Source organism: Dromaius novaehollandiae, chromosome 7, assembly GCF_036370855.1.
Source record: "Dromaius novaehollandiae isolate bDroNov1 chromosome 7, bDroNov1.hap1, whole genome shotgun sequence".
Lineage (NCBI taxonomy): Eukaryota > Metazoa > Chordata > Aves > Casuariiformes > Dromaiidae > Dromaius > Dromaius novaehollandiae.
The window spans coordinates 44520369-44542581 of record NC_088104.1 but is presented as its reverse complement, the minus strand read 5'-3'; the positions used below and the strand labels follow the sequence as shown (position 1 = coordinate 44542581).

Here is a 22213-nt window from a genome sequence, read left to right as displayed (position 1 = left end):
TTTTTTCAGTCCCTGTGCACCTCTCCTGATCATCACGACCTTTCAAAGATATCAAGAATGGCCGTGCAATGACATCGGCCAGCTCCCTCAGCCCTCGGGTGTATCCCATCAGGGCCCATGGACCTGTGTGCGCCCAGTTTGCTTACATGGTCCCTAACCTGATCCTCCTCCACCAAGGGAGAGTCTTCCTTGCTCCACACTTTCCCTCTGGTTTCCAGGGCCTGGGATTCAGGCCAGTCTTATCGGTAAGGACTGAGGCAAGGAAGGCATTCAGTACCTCAGCCTTTTCAATGTCCTTTGTCACCAGGGCCCCCACCCCATGTAGCAGCAGGCCCACAAGTTTTAAAGGCCCTCTAATCAACACGGCCATGTGCCCTTGTCTAGTGATTTTCAGTCTATACGTACTTTGGTGACAGCGTGTTTAAAGTTTTGAATTAAATTAAGGGTATTTTTCCATAAACTAATCTTGTTTTGCTCTATTGTACCTCTGTACATCACTTGGAGTCACTTCGGTCAGAGTGGAATGAGGCACAGGTTTTATAACAAAGTGTTTTTGAGAGGCTGGTTTTTTTAATCACACTTCAGAGCAAAGCTTCTTCAAAATTGATGAGCAGATCAAGAAAACTCAGTCCCCTATTCAAATGTTCGGCATATGTAGACAGCAGCAAGGAAATGTCTTTGTAATTATTTTTGTACTACTAAATTGTAGTAAAAGGATCTGGACTCAATATCATAAAAAAAATTGAGAATTTCCATACTGAGTTTGCAGTGTCTAGACATCTCAGCTTTGGAAAAGGAGTCATACATCTGAGGTAGATGCCCATGCCATGTATACATTTAATGGATTGAATTCAGTGCTATAGTAATTAGTTTGTTGAGTAAGGAAGCCCCTAATTTAAGAGAAAATATGAAGGAAGGGAATACATCTCAAATTCCTCTTCTCATTAGGTACCTTGTGCAACCCTGAGCTAAGAACCTATGTAAGACTTATATTAATCGTCTTTGAAAATGCTAGACTTAGGTGCTTAAATTGTACTTTCGGGTACTGATGTCGCTTCCAGTAGTGTGTAGCCACTGTGTAGTACTTGCCCAAGCCTTGATAAATCTGGATTCTCACCTGCCTTTGTGAGCTGTGTTCAAGCATACTTTGCTCATCTCTGAAATGTCCTATCCACCAGGTTAAGCTAAATGGGAATGAGTTTGCTGTATTCTTCTTTGAACTCTAAAACATTGTACATAGGAAATGCAAGATATGTAGGTTCAGAGACAGAACTGAGGCCATACTTTGGAAACCTGATGGCACGTTTACTTCACTGTTTATTCAACGTGCTTGAATCCCTTTAAGAATCTAAGTTCAAGGGTGCCTAGATTTTGGATTTCAAGTGGTTCAGGAAATGTCAGGTTGAGCAGCTAGGGAGGTATCTCTTATTGTGCACAGTAAAGAAACTTATGTGCTTAAGGCAAATTTGCCATGAAAATATAGGTATCTGAGTACCAGGAGTCACCACAGTGCCTAGGGGTTTGTGGCAAAATCAGCCTGGTGCTGAAATAAAACTTCAAAAACTTGACCTTAATATATTAATGCTAACAAAAGTTATGTGTAAAATTTTTGTTTAAATGCTTGTAGTACTGTTACACTGTGTGTTTATGCAGGAACTGATCTTGGGGGGATTGTTCTCTTTTAGCTGGAGAAAACACATGAAATCCACGCACAATTTGAAGAAGAATTCAGCCGCCGAAATCGGGAAACGGCCCAAGTGGTTAGCCAGCACCAGGAACTAATGGAGTGCCTCAGTGAGGAAAGTGAGGCCAAGAATCAGCTGGCACTAAAGCTTCATAAAGCAGAAGGTAAGAAAATGAAATGAGTATGAAGAGATTTAAGCATTATTTACTCATAACACGTTCCTCCAAATATCTAAAATACCTATAATATGGGAGTTTTGTCCTTTTGTTGTTGTTGACTTGCCTGTCTAATCCATCTTTTGCATTTCAAATTCCTAAGTTACCTGAAGCATGGGTCTTCTCTCTTGCAAATCTGCTACTTATTTCCCTTCATCAGAATTGCATTTACCTGAGGCAGACATGATAGTGTTTATTCCTATACTTAAACTAGTGACTGTGTGTGGAAAAATACCATAATTTTTAAAACAGCAGTTTGCATTCCTGCATGTCTGAATGTGGGAACTTGGTTTATTGAAAAGACAAGACACTCCCGGTTTAAATAAGCCCACCTGTCTGACCCTGGACAGGCTCAACATGAGCTGAAGGAATGTTTGGTGGTAGCGTAGGCATAAAGAGACTGTAAGAGGAGGCAGGGAGGCTGAGGCTTTTAATTAACAGAGAGCTATTTTGTGGTTCGCTGTTGAATGCTACATGATTTTTGCCATTCTGATGAATGTAAGGTTACATGTGGATAACATATCATATCACGTTCCTAAGCTTTAAATTAGCAGGAACTGATGAAAAATTACTTGTGTATTGTGTGCCTTAGCCAAGAAATGCTTTTGTTAATAGTAGTTTTTCAAAACCTCTAGTGGAAAGGAATCCCAAGGAGTGGGTAAAGGGAAGGGTAGCAGCAGGCTTATAAACAAAAGCAGAATGATCCAGAGCAGAGTGCAGTGCAGTAGCATTTGGCTTCAGGAGGAGTACTAAATTGTTTAGATTCATTGTGAGAACTTGAAAATACAACCCACATGGATGTAAAATATGCAACAATTATATGAAAAGCCTACTTTTTAATTCTTTGACAAATAACTAGTTTAGACAATCTTAAAAAAAAAAATGTGTCATATGCTCAAGTCACTGGAGATATTAATTACTTCAACCTAACAAAAACCTTGGCATGTAGCAGGACTTCTTTTTCACTTGAAGAGAACTGAATAATGCGTACTGTCTTTGGGAAGTGAAAGAAAGCAGCTTTTGGGAAAAGGGGGAATAATTATATGCAAGATATTAAAAATGGAAAGAGACAAAAGGTTAAGAATTAGGTCTTAAAATCATTACTTAAATTAGGAAAAGTTTTTAGACCGAATATTATAGAATATATTTTTAATATCTAGGGCTTTATAATAAATGCACTTCATAAAGATAAATTGTGAATTAAACAACACTAATGAAACATGGACCAAAACCAAGCAGAAAAAATGAAAAATGCTATTTATAGCAAAATTCTGCCAAAAAAGAATAAGATAATCTCGTCAATAGACATCCTTTTCTTCTCTGTAATAATTCTTGAGTGGTTGTGGTATTCCTTTGAAATGCTATGCTCCTTTATCCTTAGTTAAATTTCTAAAACATGTATTAACTGTTTTGTTCATCCAAAGCTAAATTTAGCTTTTTGTTGTTGTTGTTGTTAAAATGGCATTATTTTAGAAGATCTAGTCTGTATACATCTGTTGATATTCAGGAAAGGTGCAGCTGAGTTATTGCTCTAACCAATATTGCAGCTTGCAATAAAATAACCACATCTCCACAACAATGCTTATACTGAGAACTGACCAGTCTCTCGTTCTGATAAATGCATGTTCAGACAGGCCATAAAGTTGTTCAGAGCTGTTGGTGATGTTACATTGCCATAGTACTGATGAAATTCCTCTAATCTGATGCTGGCCTCCTGTCCGGGGACTGTGAATTTGGTTTGTGTGCATTTAACACTTTTTGTTATGTCGGAAAACGATCCTGGCTATAGGACACAACACTGGTCACGGACTGCATATCATCAGTCTAGTTCCCCCTTGTGAGGGTTAAGATTTTAGGTTCACTGCTTTGGCTTATATTCTTCACCTGTATGTAAGGGGATCTTTGAGGGTTTCCACGTTCTGGGATTTAAGTCTTTCAGGTTAAGCTTCTCTCCCAAATCATGGCATCCACTTTCCATCTCTCTTCTCAGTCATATTCTGTTAGGCTTACTTGGTCTCTCCAAAATCCTATTTCCTTCCTTCTTTCTGTGAGTCATTCCTGGATTTCTTGGGCTGTGAATCTAATATCTGACTTTTTTTTTTTTTTTTTTTTTTTTCCCCCCCCCCCTGGAGAAATTCCATTTCTTCAAACCACAGCCCCCAGCAGGTGATGTATCAGGCTGTCCTATGTTCTGAGATTGTCTCAGGCTCTCAAGGCTGAACAAGCCTTCATATACATTCCGCATGTTTTGAGGTACTTTGTGATGTAGCAGCCTCATAAAATCTATCAAAATACATAATTGATACATTTTATTCCTTAAGTCATTTCAAAAAGTCTAGGTACAATATAAATTCAAGTCATTTTATACTTTCTCTGTCTCTTTCCATTGTTTGGATTAAATCATTTACTCATGTTTTCAAGTTGTTTTTTCCAAAGATGAGTTTCTGCTGTTTTATTTGCATTTTGACTTGGGATTTTAGGCATTATTGAAGGCTATGTTGCAGAAAAGGCTGCATTGGAAGAGGCCTTGAATCTGAAAGAAGAATCTGAACGTCGCCTTGTTGTGGAACTGGAGAACATGCGTGAGCGCTTCCAGGAACTAACCCAGGAACAGGCAATTCTTGGTGAGAAGTGGGTATGAAAATGAGCGAAAAGGAAATTGTCCTCCAGTCAGGTCACACTGTAGTGTGTTTCTATAACATTCCACTGCTTGGATTGATGGCTTAGTGTGTAGCTCAGCCTGGGACAGAGGTTAGCAGGACTTTCCTGTAAAAGCAGAAAATAAAATAAAGCAGCTTGTTCTTCCCTTCTTGGAAGATAATATTGTTAGTAAAGAGTACTACTGTAGTCTTCTGCTTAGTTAGAAATGGACAGTGTCTGAGAAAATAAGAGGGATGAATTAGGAACTAAACCAAAGGAAGTTGGTTGCAAGAGATAATTAACTAGTTAGTAACTGGAATGCTGGTTAACTAACACAGTGCAGTCAGAGAGATGTGTTGGAGCTGCAAGGTTCTTGACTGCTTTCAGTATTAAGGAGTTAGCTTGATACTGATGGAAGTAATAAAATATACTAGGAAGTCTGCTTGAGTTAAGGAAAAATTATAGTGATGATGTGTATGCACTGTGAATACTGTGAATAAATTTTTCCTCTGCTCCCCAGCCTTGTCCTTCTAAACAGACAGACATATGGTCAAGAAGGGTGATTGTGGGAAGTCTTTAATGAACAAGCTCAAAGTCTGCTATTGCTTTTAAAGGAAAGAATATGGAATGCAAAAATTGAGTGAGGTAGCTTCATTGGAGGGGATAAGGTGAGGAAGTATCTTACACATTAATATAAAGAGTGACTCAGTATAAGCCAAAGACAAAAAGACAGTTAGCCACTACATTGCGAAGTCAAACTCAGAAAATAAGACATAGCAGTATTAAGTTACCTACTTAACATAACCCCTGCCTCCCACACACGCAGTGTGTGGTAGGACTTCAGCTTTTGTAAGTATGGAGATCTTGTATAGAGAACTGGAACTGGATAAAGGGGAGCTCTTCAGCATACGCTGGATGAAGTTCTGATAGCACTCAACAACTAGAAGCTGGTACTGTGCAATTTTCACTACAAATAAGGAGCACACATTTTAACAATGACAGCGGTGATTTACTAAAGACTGAAGAATCTTAATGTAATAAGCTGGTTTACATGTAGGATATCTTTTGATTCAGGGAAGAAAATTCAGAGATTGTTCTGTGGCTTACGCTATGCCATGCCATAGTGTCATTCTAATACTGCAGTGAATTTTTGTATTATCTTCCAGTAGAATTGTTATCATTTGGGGTCATTGGCCTTACAATTCTGCTAATATCAAGATGAACCTTCATCTTTTCTGCTTGAGCCTACTACATAACAGGTAGTTGTATATAGCATCTGGATAGGCCAGAAGTAAAGACAGGGGAAAACAGTTTTTTAGTGGACTTCTCTGTTGCTGATGGTAGAGGAGACAGTAAAGTCTATATGCTTCACACTATGCACCCAAATTCCTTATGAGGAGTGTACTCCATATCTTGCAGTTACCTGCCCTCTTTTCAGGGGGCTCTGTTGCAGACTTCTTCCCGTCTTTCAGCCCTACTGTGTCACTCCTCTACAACTCTTGTGTGCCTCACATGTCTCTCTCCCATCTCATCTTCTCTTGTTCTCTTCCCCTTGCCCCTCTTCAACTCTTTTCCAGCTCTTGACTCTCCCATTGTCTTGGTCTTGTGGTCCACCATCCTTCCCTGCTCTTCCTTTTGACTCTCCGCAAATCCTTTCAAATACAGTGCAGTCAAAATACTCGTGCATATACGTTAGCATTGAAGTTTTGTCTATCGCTCTGACCTCTCATATGACATCTTAATAAAAGCTAACTGTTGCTTCAAGAGAAAATTTAATAGAGAAATGGAACATAACATGTGGTGGTCTAACACAAATTGTCCTGGCTTACAGAATCTACAGTCTTTGCCACAGTAAGTGGGGGAAGAGCCAGAGGAAAATGTCTTTTCCTGTGTGGAATGACAGAAGAACATAAACTAATTTAAGGGGCTGTATCTGAAAATAAATGCATGTTATGCTTGCTTTACAACAGTGATTATGGCATTGAGTAATACGTCCCAAAGGAAATGCAAAACAATTCTACGATATTGTAGGACACGAGTACTTCTGGATGTCACAGAAATGTATGACAGGTTACAAAGATTGGAGATCCGTTCCAGTGCTTTGAATCCTACTGGCCAGGAACTAAGAGGGGGTTTTAGGCGTTAAGTGTTCCATGTTAGTCTGGGGAAAACTGCAAATTTAAAGAGAATATTGATTGTCTTAAAAAATGCACAAGTAAATAGCCAAGAATCTTGCAACAAATTTGCCCGGTTATAATGTAAAAGCATTTGTATAGTAGCTCTAGTCATGGGTTGACATATGGGATCAAGAGCTTCATGTCCTGATTAAGATGAAGTGTTTTTTGCCTAATCCAAAGGTAGGCACTATACCTATTATGCATGAATTTCTAGAGATTTGGAAGATGGAATGGATCAAAATGTCCTATTTTTGTCTTGTACATGTTTGTATGTTTTGATTTCTAGGAACTCCTAATGCTAATGTAGCACAAAGAGAAGGTTCAGGTTTGTAATAATGAGTTTGTTTTCTCTCATTTTTGTTGTTGTTGCTGTGGCACTGAGTGAATGTATTGATGGTTTTGAATTTATTTTAACAAAGAGGAACAGTACTTCATAAATAGGCCCAAGAAATTACTGGGATTATAAATATCTTGGCAGAAAAAGGCACCACACCTGTGATCCATCAGAGAGCAATTAGAGCTGGGGATATTCAAGTCACTGATCAATATTTAAAGGAAGAAGTTTTGCTGCTGTTGGGCTTAAAGTGCATCATGCAGTTATCTTCATATTTGTCAGCTTCATTTCTCTTTTGAGGGGACAGAATGGCTTGTAGGCTTGCTGTGAGCTTCTGATGATTCACAGTGGGGGGTTGTAGTAGTCTCAATTTTTTTAATTTAGTTTAACCGTGAAATGGAGAACTAGAAAAAACAGGGCAAGAACTGAAGGAAGTATAAGGGAGGCTGTGGAGAAATGTAATCTGAATGCATTCAGGATAGGTAGATCAGAAGAAAGAAGGGGAGAAAGTGAGAAAGAGCAGCTATGGATGGAAAGATACTGGAAGGAAAGTGTACAGGATACTGGAAGGAAAGAAGAAACAGAAAAGCGAGCAAGAAGGAGACAGTTTTTACACTTACTGAAATAAAACTTGTAGATGCCAAATTGAAAGAGATTTTTTTTCTCATCTTTTTTCTTTCTTTTTTCCCCCCCAGACTCAAGGGAGTAGTAAATATGTGATCTGATAAATTCATAGCTGCTATGATCAGGTTTTGTGGGCTACTCAAAATATACTTTTATTAATATGTTTTTAATTAATTTTATCTATACATACATGTATTCATTGATATACACATGTTCTCTTGTATTTCTAGACTTTTTTTCAAAGGATGTGAGCTGGGTATACCCAGTCTCTCAGGTGAATAAGGAAGAATTACCTAGATAAGTTACAGTTAGGGTTAAGGCTGCACTGGGCTGCCAGCTACTATATCTTCCTTCTGTCTATTCAGATCTCCCTCAAACACTGTTCAGATTTCCCATGTTTTTGGTAAACATGTCACTGTCCTGCTGCTGCCCACTTAGGGAGAATATCTAATCTGGCTACAACGTATTTGAGGATTGGCATTCTCCATGGAGCTGCAATACAGTTCCTGGAAACAGTTTATTAGAACTTGAACAGTTGTGTTTAAGTGTTGAGCCCTAAAATTCACCCCTTCCCCATCCCAGTCTTCTATAGTACTCTTCCTCTGGTTTGGAATTGTTTGTAGTACCTGGAAAATATGATAAATAAAAATCATATGGTTTGGAGTTGATTGACATGGCTTATTTCTTGAAAAGCCACCCTCCTCCCTTTTTGGTGATGAGCAATACTAATGTGAGTAGAGTGGCCTTGCTAATACAATGCGCTTAGACTGTAGCTTGGCATTTGCTAATGGTGATCTTGGAGTGATGGGGCATTACCAAAGTGGAATTGCATGATTTGAATTTGCATTAATAAAATAGCAGGTTTGTCCCTACTAAGATGTGAATCCTGATGATCTATTCATGTTGCTTGAAACTGTATTTATACACTTGGGGAACATGCGTAAGAAAAAAAATGCTCAGATAGATTGCCTTTATTGAGAAAGCAAATACTAAATTTTAGCAATCTATTAAACAAACATTTTAAATTCCATATAAAATTTTATAGCCTAATTACATCTTGTATCCTAGCTTGCATTTTTGGCTGAGGAGATTGCCCTGACTGCTTATTTCAGTTTTATCTAATCAGTATTTTGTTCCTCAGAAAGCAATAGTGCTGTTTTTAAAGCTTAAAAGAAGTCATTGACTCATTAAGTACCGCATTACTCAGTATTTGGAAGGAAAAAATCCTGTGTTTGTTTTCATGAAACCATCAGTTGTTTTCTTAGGGGCTAGTCCACATATGCATTTTTACTGTAAGTGTGCTTAGATCTGTACATAGTATGTGTGTGCCTTGCTCTTCTCTATGCACCGAGTATAAGCAAATACAGTGGAGTACAGCTGGTGCTATTTTATTCCCGTCTCTTGCCTGGTGAAACATAGCACTTGGTGAAGGATCTTCTCTGTTGTGCTGCTGTTACTGGGGTGTAGTTTCTTTTAATGGGATTCAGACTCTGTGGTTGGCATTTTTCTGGATTGTACATCTGAGCCTTGGATAATTTGCTCAGTTGCATCTCATGATGCAAGTGTTTATTAGTTATTATTTCAGACAGGAGGGTACCATGGCTCACTGCCTGCCATTCCTCCTTTCTGCTTTCTCTTTTCGCTCCCCTGTGCATGCCCTTTGCTCTTCAGAAATAGGTATGTCCAAGGACTTACCCCAGCACGGTTTCCAAATTTAGACTCAGTCAGAAGGTTAGTTCACCTGTTATCTTCTCCAGTCCTACACCTGCAGTGAAGTTATTTTTAATGTTCACAGTTGATGGGAGGGCCTCTCTTTTTACAGTGATGGAATCGGGCCCTACAGACAGTTCCAGATCTGTCTATATTGAAAGCTGGCAGATCCAAGAAATGCTGTTTTCACTCAGTGATTGCCCAAGTGGGTTGCGAGAGCAAATTCCTTGGTGGAGCCACTTCAGTTACCTGAATGTGTTTTGCCAGAGCTTGAGTTACATCCACAGCTCAATGAACATTGCTTAGCAAACATTGGCACTTGAGGAATGCGTTCAGTTGGTTTCAAAAGCTACCATGGGTGATTAGCAAACCTGAAAAACAGTTAAAGAATCTGATACATTTCCATATCTCCTGAGTTTACTTTTGCCTCAATTAACGCTTTAGTTTTAACTTGCACATTTTAATATTGTCTTAATGCAGAGGAAGCATGGGCGCTACAGTAAGCCTAGGTGGCTAAATCAAGGCATCATAGGGTTGGTAGGGACCTCAACAGCTTGTTTAGTCCATATCCTTGTCCTAGAACAGGACCTACTTGACCTGTTTGTCTAACCTCTTAATAATTCACAGAGGCAAAGACTTCTGTTCCAGTGCTTCATTGTCCTCAGTGTTGTGAATTTTTCAGCAATGTTTAATAAGAGAGTTATTGCTGCATTCTAAGCTTGTGACATGTATCTTCTTAAGCATGAACGTGGAAATACTCTCCTCTTTGCCCTTTTGTATTGTTATATCCTGCCTCAATATTTCTCTCTATAGCTTAAACAGCTCTGGATTTTTCAGTCTTTTCTTGTGTTTTCTGGACCTCTTATTCCTCCCCACTTCACTGGTTTGTTTATTTTAAAGTGCCTAGAAATTAAGAACAATGGATAATGAAGCACTAGAAAGGATGGCCTGGGAGGGTTATGGAATTGCTCCATTTTTGAAGGTTTGTAACAGCAGCTTAGAAAGATGTGAAGTTGGAAATTATGTGGATTGACTTAATCATGCCTGGAGAAGGCAATTCTTCCATCCTGGGGACTGGGCTAGATGACCTATTAAGGTCCTTGCTGGAATCATAGACTTTCCTCTCTCCCGATCCCGCCATGAAATTTAAGATGAAAAATGGAACTTCTGAAAGGTAAAATAAGGAGCTCTTGCACTACTTCTCTTTAATAAATAACCTGACCTTTTATTTTCATGTTCAGGTTAAAATATTAAAATAGTATTTCTACAAGAGCATTCATATTAGGTTGTTTTGTTTTGCACATTAGATTATTTTCGTTCTCCTAAACAATGCCTTCAGCTAGTTGAAAATGTAGTTTTTAGATACAAGTTGGCTCTTCATAACTTAAGTAATTTTGGACTTTGCGTGTTTTCATGGTTGTGATTGTTCTTTTGCAGTCTATGTAGGACAAATACGTCACCTTTTTCCCTGGTGTTTCTTCCCTTTGTAATATCAGAACTGGAGTGATTTTGTGTAATCATGATCTCTTGCTGGGTTTTAATCCACACTCAGAGGCTGAGGAAGAAGAATAACTTTGCCTCTTGTAGCAGCCAGCTTCAGGGTAGGGCTGGGCACTGGTGGCCACTGAAAAGACGGATGGGCACTGACACCGTGTTGTGGACATCAGCAGCAGTATCCAACAGGTCAGGAGGTAGATGAGTAGTGGAGAGATTGACCTCAATTTGAGATTTGGATGGATGAGGGAGAGCTTGGTGCGACGATTTGGAAGAATAAATTCCATATTGGCTGGCTTTGGTGGTAAGAGATTTGAGATAGGGTGGGAAGTTGGGATGGCAGGGATGGCAAGGATGTATAATAGAGTAAGGAAGGATGGGGCAGGAAATGTGGTAGAAGAAGTTTGAAAAAAACCCCTGTGGTAGATGGTTTAAAAAAAATAACCTCTATCTCTAACCAAGGTTCACTTTGGGATTGAGAACAGATGCCCATCTCTTCTACTACATCCACCTTTTTCTTTTGTAAATCTAATAGTCTTAGAAACAGTTTTCAAAGATGCAATCAGAAGTAAATGCCTGAGTTTCTTTTGTCTCTCTTAAAATATCTCCTGAAGTGTTGTGTTTGGTTCTTTAGCTGTCTGAAGTACCAGAATGTAATCTCATTTTAAAAAGATTTGGTTTGTGTACCCTGGCCTGACAATCTTGTTTTTATTTTTTTGTTCTTATTCAGGTCTGCTTAAGGAAGTGGAATTTTTAGCAAAGGAGAAATTAGAGCTTCAGTGTCAGGCAGAAAAAGATCATTCCAACTTGCGCTCTCAAATGAAAGTTTTGGAGGTAGAACTTGAAGAACAGCTGCATAGTAATCAAGACCTGGCTAAACAGTTACTGGAGATTGCTGACCTAAAACAGCAAATTCAAGTCCTTGAAAAACAGCTTAAAAATCAGCGGCAATTCATGGATGTAAGCAAGCTTGATACCGCGTTTTACATGGTTTTGGAGGTGATAAATACCCCTCCTGTTTGGTGATCTAGACTTTAAAGATGGGTTCTCAAATTAGGTGTGTTTTGCTTTCTGTAAAATCAAGACCTTACTATTCTAGTCCTGTAAAAGACTAGACTTGTTTATGCAAAAAAAAAAAAAAAAAAAAAAAAGTCAGGACTGACTAATATTTTTTCATTCCTTTTCTGTAGTCTTATGGGATAATTTTTCCTTTTTTAATTGCTGATGATGGCTTTTATGTATGCTAGAGTAAAAAAAATTTTTTTTTTGTTCTCTTTCCCTGCAATTTTAGACACTTAAAAGGAAGTGCTAAGTTATTTTTAAATAAGCATAGTTTCCTCACTGCAAAAGCAGTTTTTATTATATTTAATATTTTACTAAAATGTTAACTCTCTAACAAAAGATTTTCATTATCTCTGGCTGGGTTGACAGGAGCAAGCTATAGAAAGGGAGCATGAACGTGATGATTTTCAGCAAGAAATTCAGAAATTGGAAGAACAGTTAAAGGTTACAGGAAAATCGCAGACTTCTGGAGAGCCCAGAGAATATGGGGTGAGTAAAACTGTATTTAGTGACTGAGGGAGTTTCCATTTACTACAACTAACTATCAAAAGCTGTATCTTCTTGGGGGATTTGCTCTTGAGAGACTTCCTCCTCCTTTGTCATCACGCAGAGAGCTGAGTTCCCCCCCAAACACACCTTTTAAATGGCTAAACTCCATCTAGGCAGTGAGAGTGTACTTGCATGAATTTTAAGGAAATGGAAGGAAATGTCATATGGGGACCTATGTGTTACAGTAAAGTTTCAAAATCTATGAGTTTGGTTTAAATTAACTGGGAAAAATACTGACGCTCTGCCCTATAGAGAACATCTGATGAAAGCTTTTGAGTCCTAAAACTTGTTTAATTTTTCCAGCTGTACCAGTTGGTCTAATAAAGGATGTTACTTAGGTCTGTATGTGTTGTCCTATCTAAAATTATAAATTAGTCCTTTTTCTGGATGCTTGTTTATTTGATACTCTCTTTCAAAGATTAACTTTTGCTTTTTTGTTTGTTTGTTTTTTTGCATAAATGAACATTGTACAGAACTATGAATTGACTCTACAGGTATGGAAAACAGCATGAACATCTCCTTAACCCTTCTTTCCTTTTCCTTTCAATTTCTTCTGCTTAATTAGATCTGTTTTGGCTTCTTTCTGTTCTTCATGTGTCAAATCTGCTTCAGCTTGACTTAGAGATAAGGACACATGTTTCAGGATGGCAGGGTTCTTGCAGGAGTTGGGGAACTCCTTCCAATTTGATATCTTGTCTATAAGCACTTCATTCTGTTGGCCTCTTGCTCAGATGCATTTGCATGCCATTACTTACTGTAAAATGCTTTTTGATACAAAAGGTAAAGTTGAGGTTCAGAGCATGAAATAAAGTTTGTGCAATTAATGAGGCACTACGCCTCCGCCTTGCAAGTTTTGTTTGTGACACTGCTCTTAACAAAACTTGAATGTTTATACTACTTAATTTCCATCTATTCTTTTACGTACAGTCTATGAAATTATGGACCTCAGTGTTAGAAATACACCTCCTGTGAACAACTGAATCTTTGTCAGAGTGGGTTTTCCATTCTGGCAGGCAGATTGTTACCAGCCTCCTCTAACTTCTTTGGAAGTCTAATGATATACTAGCAGAAGTCGAGTGATTATGTATCTTTCTGCATCTGTCTCAGCTTCTGATTTGCATGAGTATCATTATGTGGCACTAAGATTTTTCTAAGTATACCAGATATAGCTGTGTCTATGTATATCAGATATACGTGTTATACTATGGCAAAGATCAGATGCTTCTCCTTTTTTTTTTAAGCCTTTTCTTTCTCAAAGGCCATATGACTTGTTGTTGAAGGAATGTTTGTACCTCTTCCCAGAAGGTATACTTCTGTGGCAGTCTTGGCATACATCCTTTGTGATTCTGTAAGTGTAAGATTTAGGAAAAGTCACTTGAAGTATGTCAGACTGCTAAGACCATAGCTTGCTTTCTATCCAACATGTTGCCTTGATTATTTCTCAAGCTATTTCTTTATTGAGCAGGCATGTATGTTAGGAAGGAGGGAGATCTGTTAAACTTAATGCTTACCCCTGTTATGATTTGCGGCCTCTCTCGAAACACTTTAGACCTTAGGGGGAGAAAGACACACGAGAGTTAACTGAGCAAGTGACATTTGTGGGTAGGATGAGGCATGTTTGCGGTCACTGCCAAAATGAAACAGGGATTTAGAGAGTTCTTGTGCAGTCATTTAATGCGGTTGTAGTGTCAGTAATTGCTTAACTCAGGCACTCTGAATGGCTGAGACAATGCAGTTCAGATGAACTTCTAATTTCTGAATATAATCATTTTAAGAGGTTCACACTTGTTCCCTTTGCTGCGCTTTAGACCTGGGCTATATATGATGGGGTTATTTTGTGAAAAGAGTGCTGACTAGTACTTGGAACTACCATTTGTGAGTTAGCCATGAGAGTGAAGGTTGTGGAAGCATTTGCTTGTCTACAGAATCGCATCACTGGCTCTACAGCAATATGGCATTAAAAATATGCATTTCATATGTAAAATCTTGTAATGGCTGGTATTCTGATGACTTAGGACCAGATCTTACAGCAAGACCATCTGTGTAGTTCATACTGGACTTTTTAGGATGTTTTTCCTACCTAAAAGCTTTTCTGTAAGGCTAGAAAACAAGCCTGTGTTATGCTTGACACTTGCTTAATTGCTGATGAGATGAGAAAGGAAGAAGACATATACATAATTAAGCAAATGTGTCTGTGCCTGTAAGCAGTTGAAAATGTAATGTTAATCACTTGGTGTTTTTTAACTAGTCTGTGATACTCTCTACAGTTATTAATTTGGTTAAATTAATTCTATTCTTCTGTATTTTCCTAGAGGGTGGTTTTCTGCTTTACTAATGTCTGTACAATGCCTTGAAGATGTAAAGTTCTATGTTAATACAAAGTGTTTTTTACTTTTTAATATCGAAGTGGAAATGGTATAAATTCAGAGTGTCTTGATGAACAAAGTATTTATTTTGTAAAATCTCATCTTCCTTACTTGTTGGTGTTGACTAAATAACTTCTTTTAGAAGGAGTTCCATTGCTTTCCCATTTGATCTAGCTTTCAGTTTGCTTGATGACCTTATCACTTCCTACGTAGTCTCTTTTGTCAGGTTCTCTCCTGTCTCTGTCACCTAGCAGAGCTCCTAGCCTTGCTTTCACGTGACTTACTGGGATGAACGAGTGGCGGTTTTCCTGCAGCTCTGTGCGTGATTGGATCTCGCTGCACTCAAATGCAAAGTCATCAACCTTCTCCTATTTAAGCATCTCTTTAAAAAAAAAAAAAAGAAAAAAAAGAAAAAAAAAGCGTCTATTTTGTGTTGACTACAGTGAATGTTTTAAGGCATTGATTGTGTTAAGTTGCATATTTCTCTTTCAATTCTTGATTAACTTGCTTTAGATTGGAATTCCTTAAAGTAATAGAAAAGGGTTCCGAATTTACAGGAATGCGTCTAATGCTATTCATAATAATTCATGTAATCTTGAGTTGTTTTTATTTTAAAAAATAAGCAAAGCAAATAAGGCTCCTATTATTTGACCCTTGGGCCTTGAAAGTATACTTTCATCCAATATTTTGGCAGAATACTATGAATATTAAGTGAGAATGGTCAAATGTATATTTAAGAGCTGCTGTATTTGGAAAACCAGATTTCAGGAAGTTGCTTTTTCATCCTTTCCCTCCACTTCTGCTTTTACTTTCATCTGAGATTTTAGCACTATTTTTGTCTGTAGTAAAATTCTGCCTGCTTAGCTGTGAAATTACTCTTCCTTCCAATTGGAAATTTGTTACATTGCCTGAATATCTGTATAATGTGATTTCTGTATAGGTAGAATCTTTGCAAGCAGAAATAAAAGAGAAGATGGATGATTGCAGTAAGCTGTTATTAGAAAAGGAGCAAAAACATCAAGAAATTACAGCTCGTGATAAAGAAATAGAGAAACTGGTGGCACAGATACGAGAACTGGAGCACAGCGGTACTGAAGTCTCAAAGACTGTGAGCTACTTGGAACAGCAACTACAAAAAATGAAGAAAGCGGAAGCAGAATTAAAACAAGTAATTTTTAAATACTTGTTTCACTGGGAGAGGAATTATGCAGACAGTATTTTCATGTGGGAATTCAATGACTGTGTTACAGTATTTTTGAGGCTGTGCTTTGCACCTGGTGGTGAGTTAAGCTGTTGTATTAATAGCAGGTATTGCAGGCACAGTTTTAAACAAACACTGGTTTTGAGAACTATGAAACTACTCCTGTATAAACTCCTTGTTGACATTTGTCATGTTTGCATGGATCAGAGCTCTTCTTTTGCTTCTCCAAGAGTTCCTAAGAATATAGTATTACTCAATAGTAAATACATTGGGTTTTGATCAACAGGTATGTCAAGATCATACCGTCATAATTGGTAGTTCTTGCTATGTCTTGGGAGCCAGATCTGTTCACCATCCTCCCAAGATCTTAGTGTTTTATGTTACTACTGCAGATTTGATCACAGCTTAGAGAATCTGTGAACTAAGAATTATGTTCTATTTAGTAAATTGCTAGCAAAATTATTTATCTGCTACCAAACATCCGAGTAACCTTCTTGGACCAAATGTTTCAGTTTCCTACTTGCAGTTTCTCTTGGTTCAGGTAAGTATTGTCAGTGTCTGTCAAGTTGGAAAGGATTTGAGTAGCATCGTCTAAACTGAATTTATTATTTTCTTTGATAATGCTGTAAATATTTGCTTTCATTATTCTTTATTTTAAAAATATTAAACAAAACATATTTTTGTTTAATTTCCCCTGGATGTGGCATAGACTAGCCAGTCATAGCTTATTAGGTGTTATTATTCCCTTCTATTTGGCACTTGTGAGGTTGCATCTGCAAACCTCTCTGGTTCTGGGTTCCCTAGTACAAGAAGGGCATTGACATATTGGTGTGAGTTCAGCAAGGGGTGACAAAGATGGTTGGTGGCTGGAGGAAATCATTTATGAGGAGAAGCTGAGAGAACAGGGCTTGTTTAGCCTTATGGAAAGAAAGCGAAGTGAAGATCTTATTGTTGCCTACAACCACATAATGTGCAGATATGGAAAAGATGGAGCCAGACCCTTCTTGGAGATGCACAGGGAAAGGATGAGAAGATAAGGGCATAAACTGCAACAAGGGGAAATTTCAGTTAAATAGTAAGGGACAAAAATCATAATGGGGCAATTGAACATTGGAAAAGGGACTCAGAGGAGCGGTGGAGTCTCTGTCCTTGTTAGATATTCAGAATTTGGCTGGCCAGGCCCTTAGAGCAATTTGCTCTAAGCTAGTTCTGCTTTGAGCTGAGAGTTGGACCAGAAAGCTCTAGAGACCCTTCTCTGCCTGAACTATTCTGTGATTTTATACAAATATACAAAAGCCATGACCACTCTCTATGTGGTTTGCCTTGGAGAACATGGAGCCTGATACTGCTGTTGGTACTTGTTACTTTGTTGTCCCTGAAATCCTAGTTTTTTTTATTAAACTTACTTGCTTTGGTCCATGGTAATTTGAGACATTCCTTTAGCTGTCTGAATGTCCCAGTAAATTGGTCATTCTTTAAAATCCTAAATAAGCCAAATTCAGACTCCATGGAGAAAGTAATTCATGAACTTCATACAAGGTTAAACTACTGAATTTGCCAGCTGTAGTCATTGTAATAGTTTGCCTTGAAGATATTTTATACAGCAGTTAAGTGCCAAATGAGCTCTCAGTATGTTTGCATGTCATGAACTTTGTGTGCAAAAACACATTTGATGTGAATGGAAATAATGAATTTTATCCAAAAATGATATTCCAACATACAAAAATGTCAGCACTGCAGGTAACAGAGACTAAGGCTAGTAAGAAGAAGATCTGGAAAGAATAATTTTGAACACGGAACAGTATCTTTTTTTTGAAGAATACTGACTAAACCCGCAGGTACCAGATCCATTTATCCCACTCTCAAGAGCAGGGAGCAGGTATTTGTTGTTCGGTCCTGGTCTGACTCCTTTAATTTGTTCAGGTTGTAGAAATGTAAAATCGACCCTTTTGCTTGCAGTGGTGCTGGGAAGGGCTGCCCCTCTTGGGCTGATTGCTCTCCGTTTAGTTTTGAGGTCTTCAAAGCGGGCTCGCTTAGGGACTCTGCTATCCTGTGCATTTTGGAATAAGGAAAAAAAGATACCATGTTGGACTGCATCTATACAGGCATCGGGATGTAGGTTTTAGAATGAAGACGCGTTTCATAAAGCCCCTATTTTTGCATGGGTCGTTGTGTGTTTGTGCTGGATCACTGGGGCAACCACAGAACGTTAAACTTCATTCTTACACGCAGAGCTGTGCTTACACCATGAGCTAAGGTGCATCTGTACCTTTATCCAGTAAATGCAGGGGAATCTGAAGAAAATCAGGCCAATTCTGCAGTAATCAGGACTTGCACGTTGTCATTGGGGGCGTTTTGTGAGAGATCAAGGCGAACTTCAAAATGGTGCGGGTAACTTCTTGCTTTTGGTATTGACATAGAAACAAAAAAAGAGGCATTGCGGTTGCTTGGGTTTTGTTAGTGTCTGACAAGAAAAGTTTTTGTTTTCCCTTGAGGACAAACAAAAATATTTAGGGTAGGTGCTTCCCTTCCCAAACAAATTCAGGTGATGCTTTCACGATTGTGTTTCTCTTCCCTCCTGCCAGTGATACTAGGTGTGAATGACAGTTTTATATCTGAACTGGCTATAACTTGTCCATGTAGCTTCTTCTTTCCTCTTCTGTATGCCTGGACTACTCCCCATAGCTGGTCAGAAGGCCAGTGAGGACTGGCTGAGGGCTGGTGGATGGAGATCAGTTTTGTTTAGTAGCTACATGAAGGTTTGGGCAAGTGTTTTTAAATACCTGTTCTTGGGCATGCTGTTTTGATGTTGCAATATAACATTAGCTTGGGGGGAGGTATCGATGCTTGCTTCATTTTAAGATCAGAAGATGCTTTCCACGTATTCTGAGTCTTGGTTCTGTTTGATTAGAGAACAGTAATTTTTTTTTAATATAATTTTTGACAAATCATATCATGAATCTAAATTAACCCTTCTATTAGAGTTGTGTGTATTGAGCTATGGGTAGAGTAAGTGTTGAACAACAAATGCAGTTACTGCAGTTACTTCCTTAGGTTTCCTGTTCAGCTTTCCTTGTATTGTATTAAGTACAAATACGTATGCCCATTGTTTGGGACGACTTCCAGAGGGAAGATTTCCTTCTTGGATTGACCCAGCTCAAAGGAGAGGTTAAACCAAAAAAAAAAAAAAAAACCCAAAAAAACCAAAAAAACTTACAGTAGCTTGACAGGTCACAGATCTGGGCGAAACTTAGTGTTGGTTTCACGTTCTGTCTTGACACAATATATTTTGTAGGAGATTTTTGGTCTTCCCATAGCTTGGCTCTAAGTTCTCTGCCACTTCAGTTAAAGCCATTTTTGCTTAAGCAATATAGGGTACCATAATAAATAAGAAAGTGGCTACAAGGACAAGAAGTTTAGGTTAGTAAACAAATAGATAAAACACTGTATAATTGAGAAAGTGTAGTTTACCACTGAATGCTAAATTTTCAGAAGTTCAGCTTGGATTAGAAAAAACTACAAGAATAAAAATTTGTAAGTAAGTGAGCCAAAAACATTCAGTTGTCTTGCATTCATATGTTTTTATGGATTGCTGGAAACTATGTACTTTTCTTATTGTACCGGGGTTTTCTTTAGGGATGAGTTATTTACAGGAGTGTTCTCTGCAGATGGGTATGTATACTGATAATTAATTCTAACACAAAAAAATATTTTTCAGGATAAAGAAGCATTGCAACAGCAACAGTACAATAACCTGATTCAGATCTCTGCCCTGCAGTCTAAACTGGATGAAGCAAGGCACAGAGTACCCACCGAAGGCAGTTCTGATCAAGTGCTGAAGGAACAGTTACAGGCAGAACAAGAAGCACTTGTGGTGAAAGAGAGAGAGGTAGTCGGTCTGAAATTTTAGTAGGTCTCTGTAGACATTAGGAACAGTCACATAAGTTGCAGAAATGTTTTGTGCACTAGCCAAGACTTTAAGCCATTCAAAAATCAAATGACCAGTGTTCTTATAGTAAATGTGCCTCCTTACCCGGTATTTTCTCTGCTCTTGATCTTAACTAACCTTGTGATAAGTCACATCAACCATAAGAGAGTGACATACCAATTTCTGTTGTAAGCTGTTTTTTCTTTCCTCCCAAAGCTGAAGTGGAACTTAGCTATATTTTTGTCTAACTGAGAGTAAGTGATACTTTCAAGAACAGCAGGGACAGTAATGAACCTTAATGGTGTTACCTGACCTTCTGCATTTTGTGAGCCAGAGAATTTTAGCTGTGAGTTCTACCAAGCTCAGCTGAAATTCAGTATAATCGGTCACAGTATTTAGAACTTTTCTTGGACACACACACACAGATACTCAGACACATGCACACTGAATGTTTATGTAATATTATATAAATATTATGGGATCTGTAGTATGCAAGCCTACGGTCCAGTTTGGGATGTGCAAATTAAAAAAAAAGCAGCCTGGATGATCCTCCAGAAGTGTACACTGTCGTTTCAAGAGCAATAAGCTAATAAAAACTATAATATCCCATAGATCAAAGTTCTTTATCTCCTATATAGCCTTACATCAGGAATCACTAGCCCTTTTTCTTTCTTAAAACCTCTATGTCTAGATACTCATCAAGGCAAGAGTTGATACAGGCCATGGGGGGCTTCCAAGTCATTCTTTGCTCTGAAACTTTCTCTGCAAGCAGAGAAATGTGTAATTATTGAATCTTCGTTTTACAGTTTGAATGAGTCAGTGGTTATAACTTTTATGATTGCTGTGTACTGGGATTAGTACTGCAGTGCTAATATCTGTCCTTTAAAGAGAGAATGGTGATCATGTGAGCTGCTTATGATTACTTTAGACATTAGATGTTGTTAGCATGTCTCAAATTGTTGTCCCAAACTACATCTGTGGTCATGCCTTGATTGTTCAGAACATTTTATATAAGCAGTTAGGTTTTTAAAGGGGGGATCAGGGGGACCCAAACCCCAAACCTTGTAATTCTTCCAAAATCAGGAAGCATTGGTTCCCAGCTGAGGAGCTAGTACACTAACTTCTTACTCTTCTTACTCTTTTTTAAGTGTCTTAAATATTTTATTAATGTAAACTGATTAGAGAGAGTTTAAGCCATGGAATTTGTTGTAGTTACTTTCAGTAATTAAGGTGGTGAATTAAATTTTATATTTTCTGCTTAAATGAGGGGACTTGATTAAAACAAGTTTGCATTTTCTTTCTTTTAGATTGCAAGCTTATTAGACCAACTAGAGCAATGTAAAGATAATTTGATCAGTAAAAATGAGGAGATATTGCAGCTGAACTTGCAGTTAGAGATGCAAAAAAACCTTAGCACTTCCAGTATCAGCCAGCTTCAGTTAGAGAATGCACACTTGAAGGTAGGTTTCCTTGGCTTTAGTGTGCTCCAGCTAAACCTCCAGAAATCCTTTTTTCCCCTTGAGCGATGTGGTTTTTATCTCATAATATTCTCAATGCATATTAGGTTTGTTTCTGTTGTCAAGGGTATATTGCATTGCTGTTACGAAAGCTAATGTTAGATATCCTAGAACAAAAAAAATGATGCTCTAGATTCATGCTTATGGCATTATCTTCTCCAGTCATATGATTTAAACAAGAAACTTAGCTTTTTTTCCTAATCCCGAGAGTTGGGATGGTTAAAATGAAACAGCAGTTGAATGTGACCAGAGAATAACAGATGCAATGTTATTTGTATGGGTGGTCAGTCTGAAAACACTGAAAAGTGTTTTCCTGCATGTGGACTGCTCTGGGCACTGTTCGGATGGGATATTAGGTTCAGTTCCGTAAGTCTAAGAGGCAGTAATAAAGGCTGTGCTGGAGCATGGTGTCGCACTCTCCTCTTCCTCTTGTGCCCATGAGCTTTCCAAAATCCTAATACATGGGAGGAAAAAGCCATTGCTACTGTAAATGCAAATATTCCCAATGGAGAGAGTGTGATGGAGTTCTTGCTGATGTTTCCAGGGGCTGTCTTTGACTGGAACATGAAAATGATACTGAGTTTCTGATTGATACCATGAGTTACACAGTAGCTGCTGCTGCTTAAACAGTAGTCTTTTGTCCTTTAATGGGATGGAATTTACTCAATGGCTTTTAATCACAAAAAAGTCAGTTGCATGAGACTTATTGGCC

At 38.2% G+C, this 22213-nt stretch overlaps 1 protein-coding gene across 5 annotated transcripts in view; it reads left to right on the top strand.

Moving 5' to 3' along the window:
* Positions 1–22213, top strand: part of PCNT (pericentrin) — a 102303-nt gene that overhangs the window by 46075 nt on the left and 34015 nt on the right. For 3 of the 5 annotated variants that reach the window (XM_064515430.1, XM_064515428.1, XM_064515427.1), the window contains 9 exons: positions 1686–1848; positions 4380–4523; positions 7003–7041; positions 11609–11838; positions 12310–12429; positions 12963–12983; positions 15796–16023; positions 19775–19945; positions 21292–21444. In XM_064515430.1, the coding sequence (XP_064371500.1) occupies positions 1686–1848; positions 4380–4523; positions 7003–7041; positions 11609–11838; positions 12310–12429; positions 12963–12983; positions 15796–16023; positions 19775–19945; positions 21292–21444 (1269 nt within the window). The remainder of the gene's footprint in view (positions 1–1685; positions 1849–4379; positions 4524–7002; positions 7042–11608; positions 11839–12309; positions 12430–12962; positions 12984–15795; positions 16024–19774; positions 19946–21291; positions 21445–22213) is intronic. The other 2 variants (XM_026107407.2, XM_064515429.1) reach the window with 2 other exon arrangements.